General features: G+C 40.5%; 1 protein-coding gene across 2 annotated transcripts in view; it reads left to right on the top strand.

Annotated features, from left to right (window-relative positions):
- LOC146503262 (leucine-rich repeat and fibronectin type III domain-containing protein 1-like protein) overlaps nucleotides 1–22,625 on the top strand; it is a 359,063-nt gene that overhangs the window by 310,141 nt on the left and 26,297 nt on the right. For both annotated transcript variants that reach the window (XM_085130612.1, XM_085130613.1), the window contains 2 exons: nucleotides 20,431–20,614; nucleotides 22,380–22,596. In XM_085130612.1, the coding sequence (XP_084986738.1) occupies nucleotides 20,431–20,614; nucleotides 22,380–22,596 (401 nt within the window). The remainder of the gene's footprint in view (nucleotides 1–20,430; nucleotides 20,615–22,379; nucleotides 22,597–22,625) is intronic.

Here is a 22,625-nt window from a genome sequence, read left to right as displayed (position 1 = left end):
TTTTCATGGATAAGGAAGCCTAACAAGATAACCAAGAGATGAGAAACAAATTGGATGATCACTTATTGTTTTTAGTGTATTTTATAACTGATTTAATTCACGTTAACATAAGAGATGATAACAGAAAGCTAACACAAGAGGAGGGTTAAGTGGAGGTGTCTCATTCAGTCCGCTCAAATGACCTCTTTTCGTTCGTCTGAAAACAAAATTGTCGAAAATTTGCTTTGATTGTGAATTTTAAGAAAACTAAGAAGATTTAAGAAGCAACGCAGCCAAAGTGGGAGAGTGAAGGATGGAAGGGAAGAGGAACGCTGGATTACAGATGGACGAATATATCAACTATTGATGATAGACTATGCGTCTGCACCAGCACACACCACTTTGGTGACATCCTTAGGTTTACCTCTTTTATGTGGTTTAAAACCAAAGAAATCCCAAAGTGGTGACTTTATCTTTTTTTAGTGCCGTCAGCGTTAACTCGCCGTCATAATCGACTAACACGATTAACAGTTAACCCATCTGAGACTGAGTCAAAATCCCTGAAATGTCTCTGTCAATCAATCAATCAATCAATCAATCTTTATTTATAAAGCACTTTTCATACAAAGATGTAGCACAAAGTGCTTTACATGGTTAAAAGCAGCCCACTTGACCCCGCCCTCCAACTCACTCCCCAGAGTTTTAAAGAGTAAAATTGTGCTGGGCACACATGAGCCAGGTGAGGAAACACTATCACTGGGAGCCGCTCACAGACCGCAGCCTCCAGGCCGGGCACACAGCAGGAGGGAGGCAAAGAAGCCCCCCAGCCAGGCTGAGAGAACCCACAGAGCCCCAGCAGCCACGGTCGATCACAGCCCTGGGGCAGAGAGCGCCCTCCGAGGAAACACTGGAGATATGACCTAATAAGAGTATATACAGAATTAAGAAATAAAATAAATAACAATGGGATACAATATAAATATAAAAAGAGTAAGAAGATAAAAAATGAATAAGAATAAAATCAATAAATATTAGGTAAAACCTAAATTAACAATATAAATAGAATAACAGGATAGAATAAATAAGCATAAAATAAATAAACGTTAAGTAAAAGCTAGTCAGTACCAGAGGACCTCAGGGTCCGCGAGGGTTCATATGGTAAAAGCCAATCTGAGAGATAAGAAGGCCCGAGACCATTAAGACATTTAAAAACCAATAAAATTTAAAATCAACACATTTCAGCAGTTTGTCCAAATTCTGTGCATTCTGCTCTCCAGATGGGTTGAGCCCATGTTTGGACTTCTTCTGTGTTGTAAACGCGCAAATCAGTCCGTGCATGATTACTTTGTCCCACCCATCAAAAAGTCTGCGCATGCACAAATATGTTGGGAATAGAGTGGAAAGCTGCTTTCAGGGCACGATCAAATCCGCGTGTTAACTATGTTGGCTTCCTGCTCTGTGTCTCCTCCTATTCTGACCTGTATCATCTCATTTATTTTTCATCTCCACATAGTTTTTCAGTACGTCCCACAGATCTAGATTTGACAGTGGGCAAGGCAAGGGAGGAGGAGGGGAGAGGAAGTTGTATTTTTACAGTACTCCCCCCTCCTTTTCAGCTCTGCCCCGGGGCAGGAATAACCCGACCAGCTTTCTCCTTCACCTCGTTCACTTACTGTCCCTCTCTCTTTCCCACACATGCACACACAAACTCAAACACTCGAAGGATTACGGGTCCAGGGAGAGATCAACCTCAGTCAGCACCAGGAAATGAATCTATTGATTCTTCCTCCTTTAATATTCTCTTCCGCTCCTTTTTTTTTTCACTTTCTGGGCTATTCCAGTGTGTGTTTGTGTGTCTGCATGGAAAAACTAAATGTGGGTGCGCGAATTTGAAGTCGTGTGTGTGCTAGCTTTCTAATTACCATCCCGCCTGGCTCTCAAAGGAGAGATTAAAGAAGAGAGAGAGAGGTAGAATAGAAAATTAGAAAGCTGGATGGAGGGGGGGGGTAGGAGAGGCACAGATTGCTGCAGTGCCGCGAATGAGAAGATGTTTCTTCGACTCAGCTGACACAGAGATATGTAGATAGAGGTGAGGAAGGAAGGGAGCAAGGTTTGAGGAAACGACAGCTGATCATATTCTGCTGAGATGACGAGGCATTAGCTTTCCTCTCTTACTCCCTTTTCTCGTTTTTCGGCCTTCTCCCATTTTCAGTGCGCAGACCTTTACAAAGTCACCGTAATGTCATCTCCTTTCTCTCTCTCTCCTCCCCCTTTCTGTCATATCACCTCTGCATACTTCCCTCCTGCCCTTCCACATCTATTCTTTTTCCTCCCTCTGTCCTCCCTCCATCAGCCAAATGTCACTTTGTCCCACCGGGTCTCCAGTTAGAAATCATCTGGTATAGAAGATGACAGCGGGGGCTTTTAGGCTGAGATCACATCAGAAAGGTTTTCTCTCATGCTCACACTCAGAGCTGAGCTCGCAGAGTCACTGCCGCAGACGGCAGAGCGACAAATGTATCATCCTCAGCGCTAGAAATTTAGAAAGCGTAATTTCAGTCATTTATGTATCTGAGACGGGCTGGAGGGAGCAGACTGAGATCTTTTATGACAGAGTATGAATAGAAAGTAATAATCTTTGAGAAAGATATTTGTATTAAACAGATTTTTAGTGCAGTTTGCTTTTCATCGATCCTCGCCAACATGCCAGAGCTTGTTTCGAGCTAAGAGCTAACCACCAAATGAACACTGACGACCTGTCAGCCTGATCTGCACTTCAAAATGAACTTCAGATTTTACATTTTTTGTTTAATACACTCGAAAGCATCTAAAACGTTTAGCTCCTGTGATATGAATCAACATTTTCCAGTTCTTTAATCCCTTTAATATAACGGGCACACATGTAACCATATAAAACAACTGATTCAACTTCATATGACATTATATATCTGGTTCATTGACGACACATGGCTCTGTGGCACAATGGATGGTGTGTTGGACTTCAGAGGAAGTTGTGCAAAGTTCCCACGTTACTAGCAAACACTAAACGCAGCATCTATCAAGCATGGAGTCTGGCACCTTGCAGCATGAAGGTCCTGGGTTCCAGTCCACCATCTCCAGTTCCTTTCTGTGTGGAGTTTTCATGTTCTTCCCGTGTGTGTGGGGGTTCTCTCCAGGAACTCCGGCTTCCTCCCACAATCCAAAGACATGCAGTTTGTGTGCTGGCTTAACTGGTCATTCTAAAATGCCCACAGGTGTGACTGGTTGTCTGCTCCGCCCTCCGTGACCCTGACTTGGATAAGCATCTGGCAGTTAATCATTGCACAACGTCTGATGTTATGGCCCGTCTAGGCGCGGCCAGACCACAACATAAAGGGTGATCCATCCCCGTCCAACCCCAAGCAGCACGTCACACACTTAATACTTTGTGACAGTGATTTATTTACAATGAGTGCAGTTAAACAAAGGAAGGGAGCATATCGTAACGTCAGGGTGAACCCAAGGCCGAAACAACAAACAAAAGGTCGCCTATCTCAGGAATAAACACAACTTACCTACTCAAAAGAACTCAAACGACAATCACTTTCCTCCCTGCCTCACAAAAACAGGAGAAACCTGTTCAAACAAAAAGGCGGTCCACCCCTACATGCTCTTACATTAACCAACACAGTGACACAGTGAACGGTCTGCCGGTTGGGTTGGGCCGAGGATGAATGACAGTGCAGTCCCTGGCGGTGTCTTCTTATCCGCTGCCTCCCGGTCCTTAGCCAATCGGTGCGAGCCATCCACCCTGGATGCACCAATCACGGAGGAGCACCTGGACACTCAAATTTACATGTGATTACGATCACAGTCGTAACACTGATAAAATGAAGCTGTTGGCTTGCATGAATTTGGGGCTAAAAAGCTGTTTCCATACCTCGAGCACTACCGCTAACAGAGACCTGCTGCTGCATACAGTTTTACATCCCCATCTCTTTCAGCCTGATGGCCGATGACCAGCTTGGACTGTAAATAGTGACCTCCATCTATACGTCATATCTTCAGCTTGTCTTGCATCCATATCAGTTCCCCACCAGATTTCTGTGACACTCGTTTTCAGCCCCTTATACAAACCATGCTCCACACTTTCTGCTTCCCAGACAAACATTTCATCATGTTTTAAGTATTTTTCAGTTTTCTGACCACTGCTTTTGCCTGCTGCTTGTAAGGCTCATAAATTACATGGGTTTTGTATTCTGTACTGTTTCTTGGCCTTTACCTGCTCCTTTGCTGCCTGGTTTGTTTTGTGGACATTTATTTTGCGGTCTGTCAGATCTTCAACCTTTGAGTCCGCTTCTTGTTCGAGCTGTGTTACATTTTCATCTGTCGTCCCCTACACACATTTAACGCACGTCTTGTATCTTTACTCATTATCTCCTGACCTCGTTCACCTGCCTTCGCCAAACGCAGCCGTCTCTCCTGCACACGTCTCCACGACAAGTTCTTACACAAACCCATCCTGAGACCACTTTGACCTTTTTCCACTAATGATGCCCACTGTTGTTCCCGCCGCTCATCTCTGTGGTTCTCCGTCAGTCTCTCGACTCGTTTTGCATCCATCCAGATCAAGCAACTTGTATTCAGCCTTTTTTTAAAGTAGCATGAATTCAATTTTCAAAATCAGATCACAAACTTTTTTGTCTACCGGTCAGTTTTTTTACACTTAGCTTGTTAGGTCTGATCATCATCCATTCGTCTGCGTGATGTCAAACACACATTTTTGTGTACTGGCTCGTGAATAAGTCTAAAAGGTGTGTGCAGACAGGTTTCCTTCCCTTCATCGCTACAAAGAAGCTCCTCACGCTCATTCTTCTTGTCTCCCTCATTTCTTCTCCTACACTTCGTCGGCTCTCATCTGTCTTTTTTGTCTCCCGTGCTCGTTTTTGTCCCTTATTGATATTCAGAGAATGAAAGGAAATGAAAGTGAGGACATACAGCGAGATCGTGACCTTGTACTGGGGGCGATCGTGGCTCAAGAGTTGGGACTTCGCCTTGTAATCGGAAGGTTGCCAGTTCGAGCCCCAGCTTGGACAGTCTCGGTCGTTGTGTCCTTGGGCAAGACACTTCACCCGTTGCCTACTGGTGGTGGTCAGTGGCAGCCTCGCCTCTGTCAGTGCGCCCCAGCGTGGCTGTGCTACAATGTAGCTACAATGTAGCTGTAGCTACAATGTAGCTGCCATCACCAGTGTGTGAATGTGTGTGTGACTGGGTGGATGACTGGATGTGTAAAGCGCTTTGGGGTCCTTAGGGACTAGTAAAGCGCTATATAAATACAGGCCATTTACCATTTGTACTGTATGTGTTTTATAGCTATAGTGGAATCAAGATTTCATCAGAAACTGAAATCATTATGTCAGGTGTAAACTTTGATGTTGGGACTTTTGTACAGTATTTGATCATCGATTGATTCCCATAAACCCCGGTGTTAGTGGATTATGGGATCGTTGCGGAGCCCTTGTCTCCTTCCATCGGCTCGGATCGCTGACAGCCTGCCAGGTGGTTCCCTCAGGTGCAGTGCTAATTGTGTAGCTCTGACTCACTGCTATCAATTACACACTTGGCTTGTTGGCCAGCTCGCGCACCCTGTAGGCTTTTGTATTTTTACACCTGTGCCCAGGAAGCCGTTTTTGGCATGTTCCCCTCGCGCTTCTGCGGTTTATGTGGCGATAAAGTGCCGGACATTTCACGAGATTTGTGGATGTTTGTTTGGATTCCAGACTCTGAGGAATTTCAGCAAAACAGAGTAATGCTATTTTCCGCAGCCTCTCCTTTTGGACCACCGCACATTTATTTTCGGATGTTTTGGTGCATCGTATCTATGAACTCAGACCTACTTTGAAAATTAGATTTTTCACAATTCGATTTTCAAAGTAGGCCTTTGAAAAGGACCTTAATTAAAGGACCTTAAAAAGCATTTATACTTTCATCCTTTTGCAAGGACATGCTCATTATACATCTGTCAGCAAACTTCACTTTCTTCCAAAAGAACACATGCAGTATGAACCTTGTCTAATCTGTCAGTCTTTAGTTAAAGCCAGTTTATCTGTGGTTATACTGCATGACATGATATTTTAAAGTGAGATATTAAATGTACAACATAATCACTGCATAATATTGTTATGTTTGTTCTTCTACAGATGTAAATTAAATCAAGGATATTGCATAAGTGTGTAGAACAACAAAAGAAATTGTTTCCAATGTTTGCCAAAATTGTTTGAATATGGTATGTTTTTAGATTACTTTTTCAGTATGAAGTGCAGAATTATATACTGCTATACAACTATTATGTATATGAGTGTATATTGTTAAACATCTTAGGAAATAAATCATTCATCATGCCCGTTGTGCATAGATGGATGGATGGATATAAAGTCTTGACCTCGATTCAGGAAGCAAACCTGCAGCCTTCCTGCAAAAGTAAAAAAAACCCCAAAGGTTCAGATTCTCACTATTTAATATTGGAGCATAAAGTGAGCAGAGGCTTTTAGCTATTTCATACATATAGAAAGTGAACACGGAGCGGTTGATATGAAATGTAACCCTCGAGATGGGCTGGATTTAGTGTCACATCTCATAAAAAATCCAGAGGAGCTCCATTTCATTTGGTTTGCGGCCACTGCATTATTCACAAAGCCACCACGAACAGAAACAGAGGCAGCACTTCTCTAAATCGTGTATTCGACATTATTCACATCATTATTACCATTACATTATTCGAAACCCTAAATGATACATGCATCCACGAGAACATATTTAATCTGCTATTATCTGGGATCTTTTCTCGGTTTCATTTTGTGGGATCCTAACTTGTTCTCTGCCCGAGGGAAGGGTGAAATAAAATGTAAAGCTCGAGTATAAAGAATAACCTTGAGTGGCTGTAAGCTCCAAATGCAGCGATTCATTTTATCTGAGTTCTTAATACCTCCGCAGACATTTAAATGCAGTGGGAAGTTTACAAGTATACAAGGACACAAAGTTCCTGTGTGTATCCTAAACAAGTCGAGTCCTTTATTGTTTGCTTTCATTGTTCAAAAAAAAAACCCACTATAAAGTGAATTTATATTTCTTAAAATTAAGCCTTTTTTGCAGCTTTATGTCTGAATGATCAAGTCACGAGCACGCTGTGTGCATGTTGTCACAGGGCTGGAACTGTGGGCTTTCAAAATGTGGTTGTTCAGCTCACTCAAACTCATGATTGTTGAATCACAAGAATAGGGATGGGTATCGAAAACCGGTTCTTGTTGAGAACCGGTTCCCACTGTTTCAATTCCTTGAAATTGTTTGCCATTTTTACAAACGATTCCCTTATCGATTCCAGTCGCCCCGAATGACGTCACCAAGTTGCGGAGCGTCATTTACCTGACAGAAAACACGGCGCCTAAGCGGCTCAAACACTAAAAAGTTTGGTTACACTTTACGAGAACGGATGACAACAGGGCAACTTGCAATACTTGCAAAGTAGATATTTCATTTAAGGGAGGAAACACTACGAACATGCAAAAGCATTTGCTCACAAAACACGCGATGACCTTAAATGAATGTCGTGTTTTTAATTCCGCTCCGGACTCGTGAATCTCAAGCCAGCAGCAGCGGTAACGTTTGCACGTCCTCTCCCGTTAATGCGGGAGGTAAATAATCAACTAACAGTGCATATTATGTTAGCGCGATCTGCCTTATTACAAAACCATTACTGTGCATTTAGATGACCATGATGAGAGAGACAGACAGAGTCTGGCTCAGATGCTGGCAGTTCTCGCTGCAGTCTACCGTAGCGTCTCCTTTCAGGCCAGGATAGACGAATGTCACCGAGCAGAGACTCAGTTTGTGGTCAAAGGCTTGAACCCATTTGCCACAGCAGATGATTTTCGGTAAGTGAATGTGTTTAATTGTAGGCAGGGACATTACTGGATATTCTTGTGTAATTGCTACAGAATAATTTATGTTATACTTTGTTATTGCTACAGAAGAATATTTATTTTATCATTTTACATTTACAATTTATTTTCCCGGGGACCCTGTGACGCCCCATTGAAGAGCCATAGGCTGTGGATCTCTTAAGATCTCACTGTTGGGTTTGTAAGGCCATGTTACTCCTAAATTTCTATCTTGTTCAAAGAGAAGATATTAAACAAAGTTCTAAGCTAATCGACCTTAGTGTTCTCCTTTAAAAAAAAAAAAAAAATCCCGGAGATATTTTTTCTTCCCCCCTTTCTCACTGTCCCTCTCCCCTTCTGTTTTTCTTTTCCTTCCTCTTTCTTTCTCCCTTTCCTATCCCTCACTCATGTCTGTCCCGTCTGTAACAACTGAAAATAAAATAAATAATAAAAACAAAGGTCGATCAAATGGACCAATACGGCAATGCCATGATGATCCATTTGGCAAAATAAATCCATTGGGTATCCTTGTTGGTCTTCAGACAACAATTCTGACGGCTAAAGAACCAAATGGGACAGGCGAAAAAAAAAAAAAAAAAAAAGAATCGATAAAGAATCGAATTGTTAAACAGAATCGAAAATGGAATCGGAATCGTGAAAATCTTATCAATACCCATCCCTACACAAGAACAGCATTTCAATGAGAAAACAAGCTCACACTAGTGACACAGAAGTAAACACAAACAATTACAAAAGCATCAACGATGCTGCTTCATTTGAAGGGGTTGTTGTGAAAAGCTGCAGTTCCTTTTGTGTCCACTTGAGGGTGTCTCAGAAAGTGAGTCAACTGAAACCCCCAACACTCATTTAGAGTTTAGTACAAAGTACAGTTTCATCCTCTTTGGATTGTTTCCTTCTTTATAACAACTGTAAAGACGGCGATTTTATTACGCTTCCAGCTGAGTACTGTTCAGCCTTAAAATTACAGCTGTGGTGAGCGTTTCAACGAAATAATCTGACAAATAATATGACCTGCTGTGAGTCACAGCGCATATTTATCTTTAAATATCCACAGAGAGCCCAAACGATGCCGCTTATGTTTCATTCATTTACAGCGGTGCACACCTCTCCGCACACTAAATCAGTATTTTGCTCATAACACCAGAGGATGTTTAAGAGCCTTATAAAAGGAGATTAAAAAATAATGAGAGCTTTAGAAGCAAGTAGAAATATTTCAAATTTACTGCGTATGAGTCAGACTCCAAAAAGGCTCCATTTCCTATAATGCAACTTGACTACATCTATCTCTGTGCCTGGTGAAGATCATGTTCTCGTCTTTCAAATGTCCTCACCCACTTCGATACGTTTATGTTTGGTCATTAAACCCTGACATGACATCACCACGACATCATCACGGATATTTTCTCAAGCTATACGAAGCTCCTCGAGACCCAGAGGCGTTATACAGCAAAGAATCGGAGTAACCTTGATGACTCATAAAATCAGTGCAGGGAAAGATGAATCGCACAGAGAAGGTAAAGAAATGTAAAACCGGCTGTTTTATTGGCTGCAGTGAGCCTGAAACTCAAAGAGAGAAAAATTCTTTGTGACAAAAAGGAAGTTAATACAGTCTTTTAAATTAAAGCTTTTTATTCATGCCGAGCCCGTTCACATTAACAGTTAACGACAGTCAAGCTGCTTCGTGTTGTAAGGTAAAGAGTTGCAAACACGAGCTGGAAAACTACAACCATCACACAGTCTCCTGAAGAAACAAGGGACAGAACAAAAGCAGAAATACAGGAAAGATGAGGGAAAAGTTAAAGGTTAAAATGATAGTTTCAAAGTACACATTTTTTAGTGTGTAGACTCAGTAGAATCGATGGTACTCCATTAATAATTTAACATCTATTGTTGGTGTGCTTATGGGAGCAAACCATCAACATCAGCCTCACTGAATAGTTTGCAGTTGAGGTCTTTGGATTGTGTTACAGTACAATACAATTTTATTTATATAGCACATTTAAAAGCCAAAGGCACACCAAAGTGCTTCACAGTAATATGGAGAGTCAACATAAGTCAATAGCAGGGTACAAATCGGGCACAAGCACAGACAGGATAGAGGCACTAACAGACCAGGAGAGTTAGAGAAATACAAAATTTGCTAAGAAGACAAAAACAGCAGTAAAATTAATAAAAAATAATAAATTTAATAAAATCTAATAAGAGATTTAAAAGTTTAAAAATTAAAAGATTTAAAAGGGTATTAACTGGTCGGGAAAGCCAAGTCAAATAGATATGCTTTTAATCTTGATTTAAAGGACTGGATAGAGTCCGAGGCTCGAATACAAGCTGGGAGGCTTCCAAAGGTCCGTGCAGCTGAAGCAAAGGGTCGCCTCTGGGCTTCAGTCTAAACTTAGGTTGGGCCAGGAGTAACTGACCTGATGATCTTTATCTTCTTGCTGGCAAACAGTGATACTACGAATGCTGTCAGTGGCTGGTTATTGAACATCGCAGTCGTAGCACAGGGCGGAGCGTCCGCAGAGATGCTCTGCTCGCCGTCTATAAGGAAGTTCTTGAGTTGCAAAATGTTCGATAATGTTCATCAATGCTCGTCAAGAGAAGCTTTCCAGTGTTGCAAAAAGTCTGCTGGTCATTGGTCTCATCTGTCCTGTGGGAATTCATCAAATGTTGCTTAACACATTTTATTAAACAGAAAGTTTTTGTTTTAAATTAGCCGACGTGTGGAGACTGAAGGGTTATTGGAACCTGCTTATAGCAGAGATGTTCAGAATTATTCATTCATTAACATGAAATACAAATTACGAAAAATAAAGTTTTCCCAGAACGACATGTGCATTATCTCATGGGTGGAGGTTATTAAGAAAGCTTCATTTCTTTTCAGCTGCAGGCTCCTCCTTCCTCAGAGCCACACTGGGAATGGAACTGCCAACCTTGACACCATTGCTGTCTAAATTTCATTCATATTGAAGCTCCGGGTCAAACCTTGACTTCACCTCACAGAAACCCGTCCACAGGCGCTAATAGCAGCTGCACATTTATCCTTTCTGAGAGAGCACCTCAGGCACTCATTTAACCATGAGTCTGACCCAGAACGCCGCAGCACTTATAGACCAGACGTCTATAATAGACCAGCTGCCTCTCTCGAACACACACACAAATGGCCACATACTGTATCATTTCTCTGAAACACACACGCAGGCGCATTCAGACACAAAAGTATACTCACCGTGCCCACAGGGTCGGGACGGACTTTATAATTCCACTCCTTGTCTCGTCACCTCTGCTCCGGTGTTGATAAATAGGAACTGCCCTGCGCCACCTGACACCTGAATAATATATACGCCACACAGGCAGACCCGCAGGAACACACAGGCAGAGGCACTTACAGGCGAGCGCGCACACTTGCGGGGGCGACAGAGGACTGAGCGCGGCTACTGGCACAAATGAAAACACAAGCTTTGGCTCTTTCATTCTGTTTTCTTGGCCATAATCATAATTATTACTGCTACAGCTGGCTGTGCAAGTCCAAAACTTCAAAGCTGCATGAACCCTTTGAAAGTTTTACTTTCACTTTAGCTCTGCTCTCTGAAACGATAAAGCTGGACATTGTTTTAGTGAGGAATTCTACAGCTCGTGATTCCGATAGAGGACAGGAAGCTGGTTGATTTTGGACAAAGTGGTGGAATTTAATAACTTGTTGTTTTTGTACAGTTGGTTAATGCATATAATCATCATTATGTGCAGTCATAGACATACTAATCTTAAAATACTAATCTTACAGGGATTAATCAGCTGTAGTTGATAGCATTGAGTGAGGGATTAATCATTTATCTTATTTCTAATCACACATAAGAATATTGTCTAAATAAACAGATTAGATAAATGCATCCTTTAGGTAACACAATATTCCAGTGATTACCTCAGGCCACAGTGGATTAGCCAAAGCACCGATGATGACGTCGCCTCTGCGGTAAATAGTAGAGGTGGGAATCGCCATACATCCCACGATACGATATTATTGCAATTTTTTAAAATATTTTGCGATATTCAGATTCTGTACATAAAGGTAAACTTTATCAATATTCATTTTATCTAATATCAAAGTCTCACACTCAGTCTTTCTCTCATTTCAGTTTGATTGTTGACAAACTGAACGGTTTGTATTACAGTCTAGTCCAACTTAACTGAATCAACCATCTGGTACAATTATAGCTATTCTGAACTATGCAGTTTATGAAAACTATGCAGCCCCTTCAGCAACTGAAGAATTTGAAAGTAAATTAAAACAAAATATAATTTTACATTAAATAAAAAAGTTTTAAACTTAATTAAAATAAAACATGTCTTAAATTAAAATAAGTAAACTGTCATGTTTATTGCTGCCAAAAACAAGTTCAACACATTTGGACAGTGAAGGAATGTCAGGATTCTTGCTCAGAAAAAGGATCAACATGCTCTGAAGTCAGAGCACAAAAACCTTTTTTGTAACAAAATATCGATTTCTGCTGTCCCTGTATCGATACATTATTAGCAAACAAAATATCACGATGCTATACAGCATCCATTTTTTCCCCCACCCCTAGTAAATAGGGCCTCAAACCCGTCCCTAATTGATGAGGTGATGCAAAGAAAGGACAGGAGCCACAGTCTTCTCTGCAACTGGGAATTGTCACCATTAATTGTACAAAGTGGTTTTATTGGAGGTTGTTTGATGAAAATGGGTGAATACTGCGGGATTATTTGCTGATGCTTATCAAGAGATGGTCAGGTTTTATGGAAACACTGCACTGCACTAATTATAACACACCTCTTTCTGTATCCTTCCATCCTTGTCCTTAAGTCTGTCTGCATTTGTGTGTGTGTGTATGTGTGTGTGTGTGTGTGTGTGTGTGTGTGTGTGTGTGTGTGTTTGTATCTTTTTGTCTAGTGTTTGCAGTAATCTGAGTGTTTCAGAAGGTGGCCTATTTACAGCTCTTATGTTTCTCTTTTCAGTCTCCGTTCCACCAATAATATCTCACAGTCTCTCTGCAGCAGGAATACTTCATCACTAAATGTACTCATGTTGATATCAGAACAGGCCATCGCCTTAGGGTGGCAAACATTTTGAAAATCTTTACTGCTTCTTCTTTACAGACTTTTGCATCACTCTATGAAAACACTGCTGCAATTTCTCGTCCGTAGTTGGTTTCTGGAAGGTATTTTTTCTCTTCGTGTTACGCTGTGGACATCGAAGCTGCAGCCGTCACTGCTGTTAAAAGTGTTTTTAAAAGTTCTTCTCATCTCAGCGCGTCTGATTCTGCAGTTCTGACAGATGCTGCTGGTGTTGCGGAGATACTCACAGGATCTCCCACGGATGCGGCGTGCGCTGAAAGATAATGTTTCTCCTGTGACGAGCAAATCGATTCATAATTCAAAAAAGGGAAATGCTTTGTTTCCTTTTTTGTTTCCTTTTAACTTGTTGTTTGGTCAGATTTAGAAGCCCAAACTATTTGGTTACATTCAGGAACTGACTGTGATTTGTACTCACACAACAGCTTTTCCTGTGCATTGAAAGTGTTGCCAAGAAGTCCTAAGTGTTCATATGTGACAAGATGGGAATGACAGACCATAGCCTCTGGTGTGTCGCAGAGCTAATGCCAAAGGACACACTGAGCGTGTCGGTGAGAGGCATAGCATCATTTGACCCTGGGAATCACAACAGACTGGTTTTTCTCACTGGTTTGGATGCAGTCAAGTAACACAACAGACTAGTGTGTGAGCACAATCTCCAAATAGCACAGATAGGTGTGTTTAGATTTGTATTTGATTTACAAACGTTGTGCTGTTTTCTAAACACAGGTGCAAACAGTTCATTTTAATATAACATGTCCAATTTGCCAGGAGCCCCGCAATTTATCGGAGGGTCATAGACTAAAAGATGATATTTATCTTTGAGTTTTCTCTAAGTCGCAGTCGTCTGCGTGTATGTTAAATGTAGGTCCAAGGTGGCCGTCTGGTAGACGGAGTTATTATACTGGAAACAGGCTTCAGTAATAGACAGGCTCCGATGCACGACTCTAAACCGTGCAACAGTATTTTAAGATTGTGTTCTTTAGCATTCCTGTATTAAGAGGAATTGAATTCCTTTGAGGGATAAAACAAAGCGGAAATTATTGACTGACAAAGGTTTATTTCTATACTCTGCAGCTTTCATGGATTCACGTGTGTGTGTGTGTGTGTGTGTGTGTGTGTGTGTGTGTGTGTGTGTGTGTGTGTGTGTGTGTGTGTGTGTTGTCAAAGTTATGCAGTTGAATCTGTGTAAGTTCACCACTATAAACATTGGCGTTAGCTGAGGTCACTGTGAGAACTCTGTGCGCTGTCCGTGGTGCTGAAATGAAACGTTGAGTGACTGTTAGAAAACAAAGACAAAAACTTTATTAAGAAAAAAAAGCAGGTTTGTTAACCTTAGTGCTGATTGGAATAGAAGCAAACAGCACAATTAAGAATTCCTGAACCTGATGTCCGTCCAGGATCTGATCGTTTTCAGGACAGGATCCAAAGTCAGTGTCCGAAGTCGCCACCAAATCAATCCACTGTTTTTAGTGTTACATTTAAACTCAATGAGCAGTAAACTGTGTGTTGCAAACATTAGTACATTAGACGTTTTTTTTCTTAATAAAGTTTTTTTCTTTGTCTTTTAACAGTCACTCAACGTTTCATTTCAGCACCACGGACAGCGCACAGAGTTCTCACAGTGACCTCAGCTAACGCGAATGATTTTAGTGGTGAACTTACACAGATTCAACTGCATGACTTTGACAACACACACACACATTAGTACAATTAGACGAGTGAAACAAGTTTGCACACTTGATTTAAATAGTCTCCTCCCTATTTTTTGTACCTTGAGAAAAAAGCCTATGATTCATGGTCCACAATCATAGGCTAGTAATGTTAAGATATAAAACATACACTGCTGCATCTCCTTATTTGACTGCAATGACAACCTCATTCTCCTGGTTATTTTTTCTGTATTCTTTCTACAGTTTCACTTTCACTTTTTTAACCAATGCTATCGCCCCCTGCTGGTCATTAAAAAGAATGTTGTTTTAGGCCGTTTTGTATTGGCTGCCATTTTCAGGAGTTACCTCCTTGTAAAAGTCGAATCTCTGAATATTTGAACCGAACCTGTGTCCAAAAAACTTTAGTGTTTGAGTCATTTCAGCTGGCGTTAGTATTTCCACAGCTAGCTCTGCTGTTTGTAGTTCAGCAGCTGCTTCACTCACGAAACAGTCGTCCAGTATCACTAAAAAAGTGTCTTTTCTTTAGAAAAGATTTTGTTGGAGAAACATCACTAATCCTGGAAATTATTGATCTTCTTTTAGTCTTTTGATACTCCTGTGTGCTTTTCAGCTGTTTCTTGTCTAATTCTAAGTAAGTTATAAATGAACAATTAACCCTTAAATTTGACTGAAGACTGTAAAGTTGTTTATGATCATTTCTAGACCTTCTTCTGTTCATATTTCTACATGAAAGTATCTTTTTTCTATATTTTTTTCTTTGTGTTGGGTCTCTGCATCCTCCATTGTGACATTTCTTTAATTCCACTCCCTCAGCACTTTCTCCTCTCTCTCTCGTCTCCTCTCTCATGACTTCTGTTCAGTGTCTTCCTCTCTGTTTGTTTCCTCTCGTCTTCCTCACCTCTCCTTTGTCTTTAATCTCGTTCTCCTTTATACGCTTTGATTTTCAGGTTGACAATTGAAAAAGCAACATCCCTCTCCTCTTGTGCGCTGTCTGTCTTTCTTCTGTGTGTATATTCACTCTACTTCAATTTTCTACCTCAGTTTTTGCTTTTTGTAACCATGAACATTGTGTTAGACTTCTACTTCTCATTCTCTTCAGTGAATCATTACAACCAGAAAAGCTGCGATCCGTATCAATGACGTGTTTCTGAGAACCAACAAGTGTTTATTAGACAGCAAAGAACTGCGATGTCATCGCTGTGCTTATTTCAGTGTTGAGCTTTCCAAAAGCAGGAAACATATAGAGCTGACACACCTGACGTTATCGTTAAGAGTATATGGAACAACCAGTGTGTTCGTGGGGAACAGAGCAAAGGAGAGCATGGGGAGGAAGGACAAAGCACAGACTATGGGAGAGAGAAGACGAAGTTTAATGACATACATCAGTGATATGAGTGAAAAGAGGTGAGAGGAGCTGAAACGCATCATAGGATCCTCCAGCAGCATTGCTGACCTACATTAGGGTCATCTGATCCAGTGCAAACTATAAGCTTTATCAGGAAATGGTCATGTTAAATCCCCTTTGAAAACTAAAGAGGGCGTGTGTGTGTCCTGAATCCAAACTCTGAGCTGAAATCTCTGCCTCACATACTTTCAGAAACTCCAGAAACACAAGTAAGCCAGCAATCTCAGAGTGAAGTGCTCGTCTGGGATAATACGGTACTATGAGGTCTTTAAGATATAATGGGGCCTTATTATTCAAGACTTTGTGTGCAAGGAGAAGGATTTTAAATTAAATTCTGGATTTAACAAAGAGCCAGCGAAGAGAAGCTGATATAGGGGGAATGTGATCGCTTTCTTTTCTTTTTTTCAGGAAACTTTTGGAACAACAAGATAATAATAAATTACAACAGTCCACCACATATAGCAGAGTAGCATCAGCACTTAAAATGTGTGCTCATATATTTGTAGTTCACGGTGTTGTTGTACTGTTGCACTTGTTGGACTGCTAGTGCCTGACGGCCTTTAGTAATCCACAGTAGCAGTTTAGTGCTTAATTTATAGGTTTGTGTCTACAGATGAGATGTTTGTTTTTATCATAGATAAATTATCTGTGGTCTAGCTCTTACCTTTGAAACATCAATCTGTCCATCTATCTTCTGACTCTGGCTCTGAGTCACAAGGACTTCAGTCTAAGCAGAGATGCCCAGACTTCCCACTCAGCTCGTCACACTCAGATACTGAGGGACATCTAAACCAGCCAAAAGACATCCAGCCTGTCCCGAGTCTGCCCCAGAATTTCTTTCAGGTTTAACATGCCTCAAACAACTCACCAATAAAGTATCCAGGAGGCAAACTGTTCAGATATCTGAACCACCTCAGCTTTATTTTTTGATGTGAAAGACTCACAGCTCTGAATGATGTCTGCTCGCTGATGCCGAGTGTAGACGCCTTTCTGAGGAAGCAAAAGTTTCTCGTGTGGCCCAGATCAGTAGTAGGAGTAGAACTGCAATAAAGCACCAGCTCTACCTTAACTCTCAGCTCAGGAGATGCTGAACCAATCGCCGGCTTTAAAATGCATTTCAAAAAGGTTATCCAGCCTTGTATCATCTAAATAAGATTCGTCTCCGGAATTAAACTCATAGAATCAAACCTGGAAAAGGTCATTCGTGCATTCATTTTCTCAAGGCATGACTACTGAGGTTACAGGATAATTCATTTTTACCTCAAAATAGTTCATAAAGCAGCAGCTCAGCTCCTTATTTGATTTAGCGTCAGTCCCGGCCTCTGATCATCGGCTCCGTGGATGTTTTTAGAATTCATTTTAAAGTTCTGCTTCTCACCTCTCGTGTCTTTGTGGCTGTTATTTTACTTTGTGTGCATTCCTCTCTTTGCTTTTCTGTTAAACTACTTTGTACACTCTGTTTTTGAAGGTCCTACGTTAATTAAGTTTATTATAATGAATAATCAGTCTGGCATCGATTACATTGGAAAAAAAGATATTAACAAAGTTTTGACAGGAGGGTTTTAAAACGCTCTGGACTGTGCAGGCTTTTCTTTCAGGAGAGCTGCACTAAAGATAATAAAAGTTCATGACTTTATGCTTATCAAAGTTCAGGCTCAACTTCCACTGGAGCGCAAATGTAACATGAGGGTGGTGAGGCTGCCAGTGTGAGGAAGCTTGAGTCGTTTTCCACTCATTTACAGTGAACATATTTTTGTAATATACAATAAGTTTTATTGGGAAACTTCTGCATGTGGAAGAAAAACCTTGAATATTTTGTGGTAATGAACAGATTTGCATCAGAGCTCAGTTCACAGTTTCATCCTGGTTGTTTGGATATCCGTCGTAGTGAAAAGTGAAAGAAATGTTTTGATGCCTTTGGTGTTTAAACTGACCTCAGCGTTGTTTACTGTGCTGTCTTTTCTGTGTATATTCAAATTAGCGTGTGGTTTAGTGTGTAGTTTCTTGCTTCATCTTTTGAGCTATTACCTGACACCAGGCCCTTGACTTTTTTTTTTCCAACAATATCTTTATTATTTTTTTACATTTTAATGACTTACAAACAGTCCAACATTCTAAACACTACATGAACATACACTCCTCTCAGACAGCAAAAAGAAAACAGAAAAGTCGTCAGATTTATCACTCCATTAAAGGCCTAAATTTGTCATTATCCCAAATCAAATCAAATCAGTCCTCGTCCTCCTCAGATAATACAAATCCTTCTACAAAATTCACAAATGGTCTCCACACCTTCTCAAAAACATCCAATTTCCTTTTCAGTATACATGTTATCCGCTCCAATGGCAAAGCCACCATCATTTGTTTTATCCACTGTGTGATACTCGGCTCACTTGTTTTTTTCCATTTTAGTGCAATTAATCTTTTTGCTTGTAACAAACCCATATCAATAAACATTCTGTCACTTTTTGTGTACCCCATGTTTTCTGGGTACAATCCCAGAATAAGGAAGCCAGGATCCAAAACAACCTCCTTGGATAATATTTGTTTCATAGTTTGTGTTACTGCAACCCAAAAGGAGCCAATCTTCCTGCAATCCCAAATACAATGCCAAAAGTTACCTTTATCTTCATTACATTTATTACAAGTGTCTGGAATATTAGAGTTGTACTTATTTAATTTTTCCGGAGTAACATATATTCGCATTAACCATTTGTATTGCAACAACCTTAGTCTAGAATTAATAGTTTGTTTATGAGCTTTTGCGCAAACCAATGCCCATTGTTCCATGGATATGTCCTTCTTTAAATCATTTTTCCAGGCGTTCAACCTTCCCAACGAATTGTCAGATGTTTTGGACCTAATCAATTTATATATTTCTGATATTGCCCCTTTTTTCGAACTGCTTTTGCTAATTATGTCTTCCAATTCTGATTTTGGTGGTTTGGTGCAGGTATTATTTTGATTTGCTCGAATGTAACTTCTAATTTGGAGATATTTGAAAAATTGCTTTCTATCTATATTATATTTATTTCTAAGCATATCAAAGGACATCATATCTTGAGAATCTGTTGCATACAAATCTTGGATTTTTTGGAGTCCTTTAATTGACCATTGTCTAAAAACTTCATCCTCTCTTCCTGGTCTGAAATCCTGGTTTCAACAGGTTCCTTCATATATCTTTTTACATCATACAACACTTTGACCATGTTCTTTACCATTGGATTTTTCGCCTTTTTAATCAGGTTTATTGCTGTGTCTGAGAAAAAATATAAAGGTAAAGGTGGATGCAAATTACTACTTTCCATCTCTGACCATTGCAGGGCATTATTTAAGTCAAAATAGTATCTTATAGACCTGATTTGACATGCCCAGTAATACCACTCAATATTTGGACACATGACACCACCCTCGTTGTATGGTAGATGACCAAGAACAAGCTTTTTGATCCTGCTAAACCAATCAACAGGAGGCGGCAGGGGGATGTTCTGATACGCATAAAGCACCTTTGGCAGTATACTCATTTTGTATATATTAATCCGACCAATTAAAGAAACTGGTAGAGATATGCATCTGTCCACTATCTCTGTTATTTCTTTAGAAAGTCTTTCATAGTTATTTTCCGATCTCTCTGATCTCACTTAATTTGGGCGAAATCATTATTCCTAAGTACATAAAGTCCTTTACTGTCTTAAAATGAGATGTTACTATGGGTGGGTTTTTCCTTTCTTCTTCATTTAGTAATAAAACGGATGATTTAGATTTGTTAATGACATACCCTGATATCTATACCCCAGGTATAGATTCTGTTATTTTAGAGAGATATACTATTACATCGTCTGCGTACAACGAAATCCTATGTTCTACTTCATTTACCATAATTCCTGTCAATGATAAACTCGAACGTACGGCTATAGCAAAGGGTTCCATAGCTTATATAAACAACAGTGGGCTTATCGGTGAGCCTTGCGGACATCCCCGTTTCACCCTTATTGGTTTAGAGATATTTTTGTTTGTCAAGATTTCAGCAGTTGGATTTGAGTGTAATAATTGTATCCATCTTCGAAACACATCTTCATAACCACATCTAGTCAGAACATCAAAAAGATAAGGCCACTCGACCCTATCGAATGCTTTTTCAGCATCCAGTGAGAGTAAGGCCCTTTCTGAAGAATCGTTTAGTCCGTCTATAATGCTAAAGACTCTTCTTACATTATGTAGACCTTGGTGCCCCAATATAAAACCGTTTTGATCTCTAAGCCCTTGACTTTTGACGGTTACACCAAAGGCAGGGCAAAACCAATCAAATTGTCTTTCTCTCTTTCAGGATGATCCCAGCTAACCACAAGTACTTCCAGCTGAGTGATCTGGCATCATCGCGGGATTACGAGCTGTGCGTTTTGGCCGTGTACGATGATGGCATCACCGCGCTGACAGGCACTAAGCTGGTGGGCTGTGTGTCCTTCACGACGGAGTCAGAATACGGACGCTGCCACTCTATACGAGACCAGGTTAGTGTGCTGAGGTGTAGCAGGTGTCTGATCCGCTGTTACTCCAGTTGATAACTGATCAGACTTCTGCTGAATCATAAATAGTTGATGAGCTGTCTGCTTCAGAGCACTGTCTCACTAATCAGTGATAAATGACGAACATGCATGTTGTAAATGATTGAGAAACTCAGTGAGGACCACTGTAGTTTGTTGTTTTTATCTGGAGCTCATTTCAAGTTTGCCTGCAACATGTAATCCAAAACCTGTCATCTCAAGGAATTCGGTATTGGAGAACATTATTATTTGTTTTATGGATCTGATGTGAAAGGAGCAACAGGATGGGTTGCAGTGTAGCTTGTAGATGTGTCACAATCACGGGCAACTAAAGGAACTTGTTGTAGATGATATCAGATCTTTTTCTTCATAAAGGATCGCTGTTTCCAGCTGATAAATTAGGAATTAGACGATGTAAAAAGACAACAAAAGACCTGTGACATGGTTCAAAATCAGCAGCAAGCTTACTTTTAATTAAAAAAAATAAATAAATAAAAATGGCCACCGATGTTTCCGAGGAAGATGTCATTTTTTTCGTCACCCTCTAGAATTAGTGAAAATAAGAGTCGAGGATTTTTCCTTCTGTTAGTCCTACATGTGATCGTTGTAAACTCGGAGAAGGCTCTCTTACTCATTTATTTTGGACATGTCCCAAACTCTACAACTACTGGCTGGATATCTTTAAATGTTTCTCCTCTATGTACAATTGCACATTAGAGCCGGACCCAGTAACTGCATTGTTTGGATCTTCCTCTTCCCTCCTGCGCCTCAGCCTTGCTGCACAAACTACAGTTTTGTTCGTAATGGTAGTTGCTAAGAAAATGATTTTGACCCTCTGGAAGTCTGAGACTGTGCCTCAGATCGAACTGTGGTTAGCAGAACTGACTGCTTTGTCGCAGAGAGGATTAGGGATACGTTAGAGGACCAACTTAGTGAGTTCTTTGATGTGTGGCAACCTGTTTTAGATCATTTATCAAAGCATAAAGTTCTCTGATCGGTCAAAAACACCCAAACGTTCTACTTGTGTTTATTGTCGGTGTTGAAGTAATATTTTTGTTGTTGCAGTGTAATCTTTTGCCTTGTTTTTGTGTTCTTGCCCTTGTTGCTTTGTCTGTTCTTTTTTCCCCCGTTATATATCAGAACATCTTAATAAACATATATTTTTAAAGAAAACAAGAGTAATGGGTTCAGTTTCTTCCCATTCTGTCCTTTTTAGTTGGCTTTAAAAGGACTATTGATAGCTTTTAACTATTAGTTCTGAGTTCTCAGAAAAATCCAACATGCGCCTTTGAAAAATGTTTTTGTTATGTCCTTGGTTTGGTTTGAATGTTAGGTAATAAATCTTAATAGCAAATAAATGAATAGATGATGAGATCATTGCAGAGGACAGAAAATACAATAAAAGACACACAGATCTCTTTAATTACTGAACTGTGTTTGATTTTTGTTTTTTCATATTGTCCTTCGCCTTATTTTTCTTCATGTTAATGTTTACAGAGTTTTGCTTTGATTGCAGTACATCAGAAAAGAACCGATAAATATGTAATTTGAACTGGAGGAAGTTGCTTAGCTTGTTGCTTTTCCTGCTTTTTGACACCTCAGCTTTTTGTAGTGTCAAAAAGCAGGTTACTGAGATGTGGTTCATCTTGGTAAAACTACTCAGAAATCATGGCTCACCCTCTTGCACTTCGATATTTTAAGAGTGCTCATGATCGTTGTACTCTTCCTCTAGTTCCTGGGTGGTACCATGATCATCATCATCGGGGGGATCATCGTGGCCTCTGTCCTCGTCTTCATCTTCATTCTCCTGATGAAGTACAAGCTGCACAGCAACCACTACAAGCAGAAAGCTGCCGCGCGCCACGCCAACGTCTGTTCCCAGACCAACGGAGGGGGAGGTGGAGCCAACATCCTTGCTCTGCCTCCGTCGTCCTCCTCCGCAGGGCAAGGTAAGACGCTGAGAAAAGCGAGGCGACGC

The sequence above is a fragment of the Neolamprologus multifasciatus genome, chromosome 14 (genome assembly GCF_963576455.1).
Source record: "Neolamprologus multifasciatus chromosome 14, fNeoMul1.2, whole genome shotgun sequence".
In the NCBI taxonomy this organism is placed as follows: Eukaryota; Metazoa; Chordata; class Actinopteri; order Cichliformes; family Cichlidae; genus Neolamprologus; species Neolamprologus multifasciatus.
This window is presented reverse-complemented; position numbering and strand designations above follow the sequence as displayed.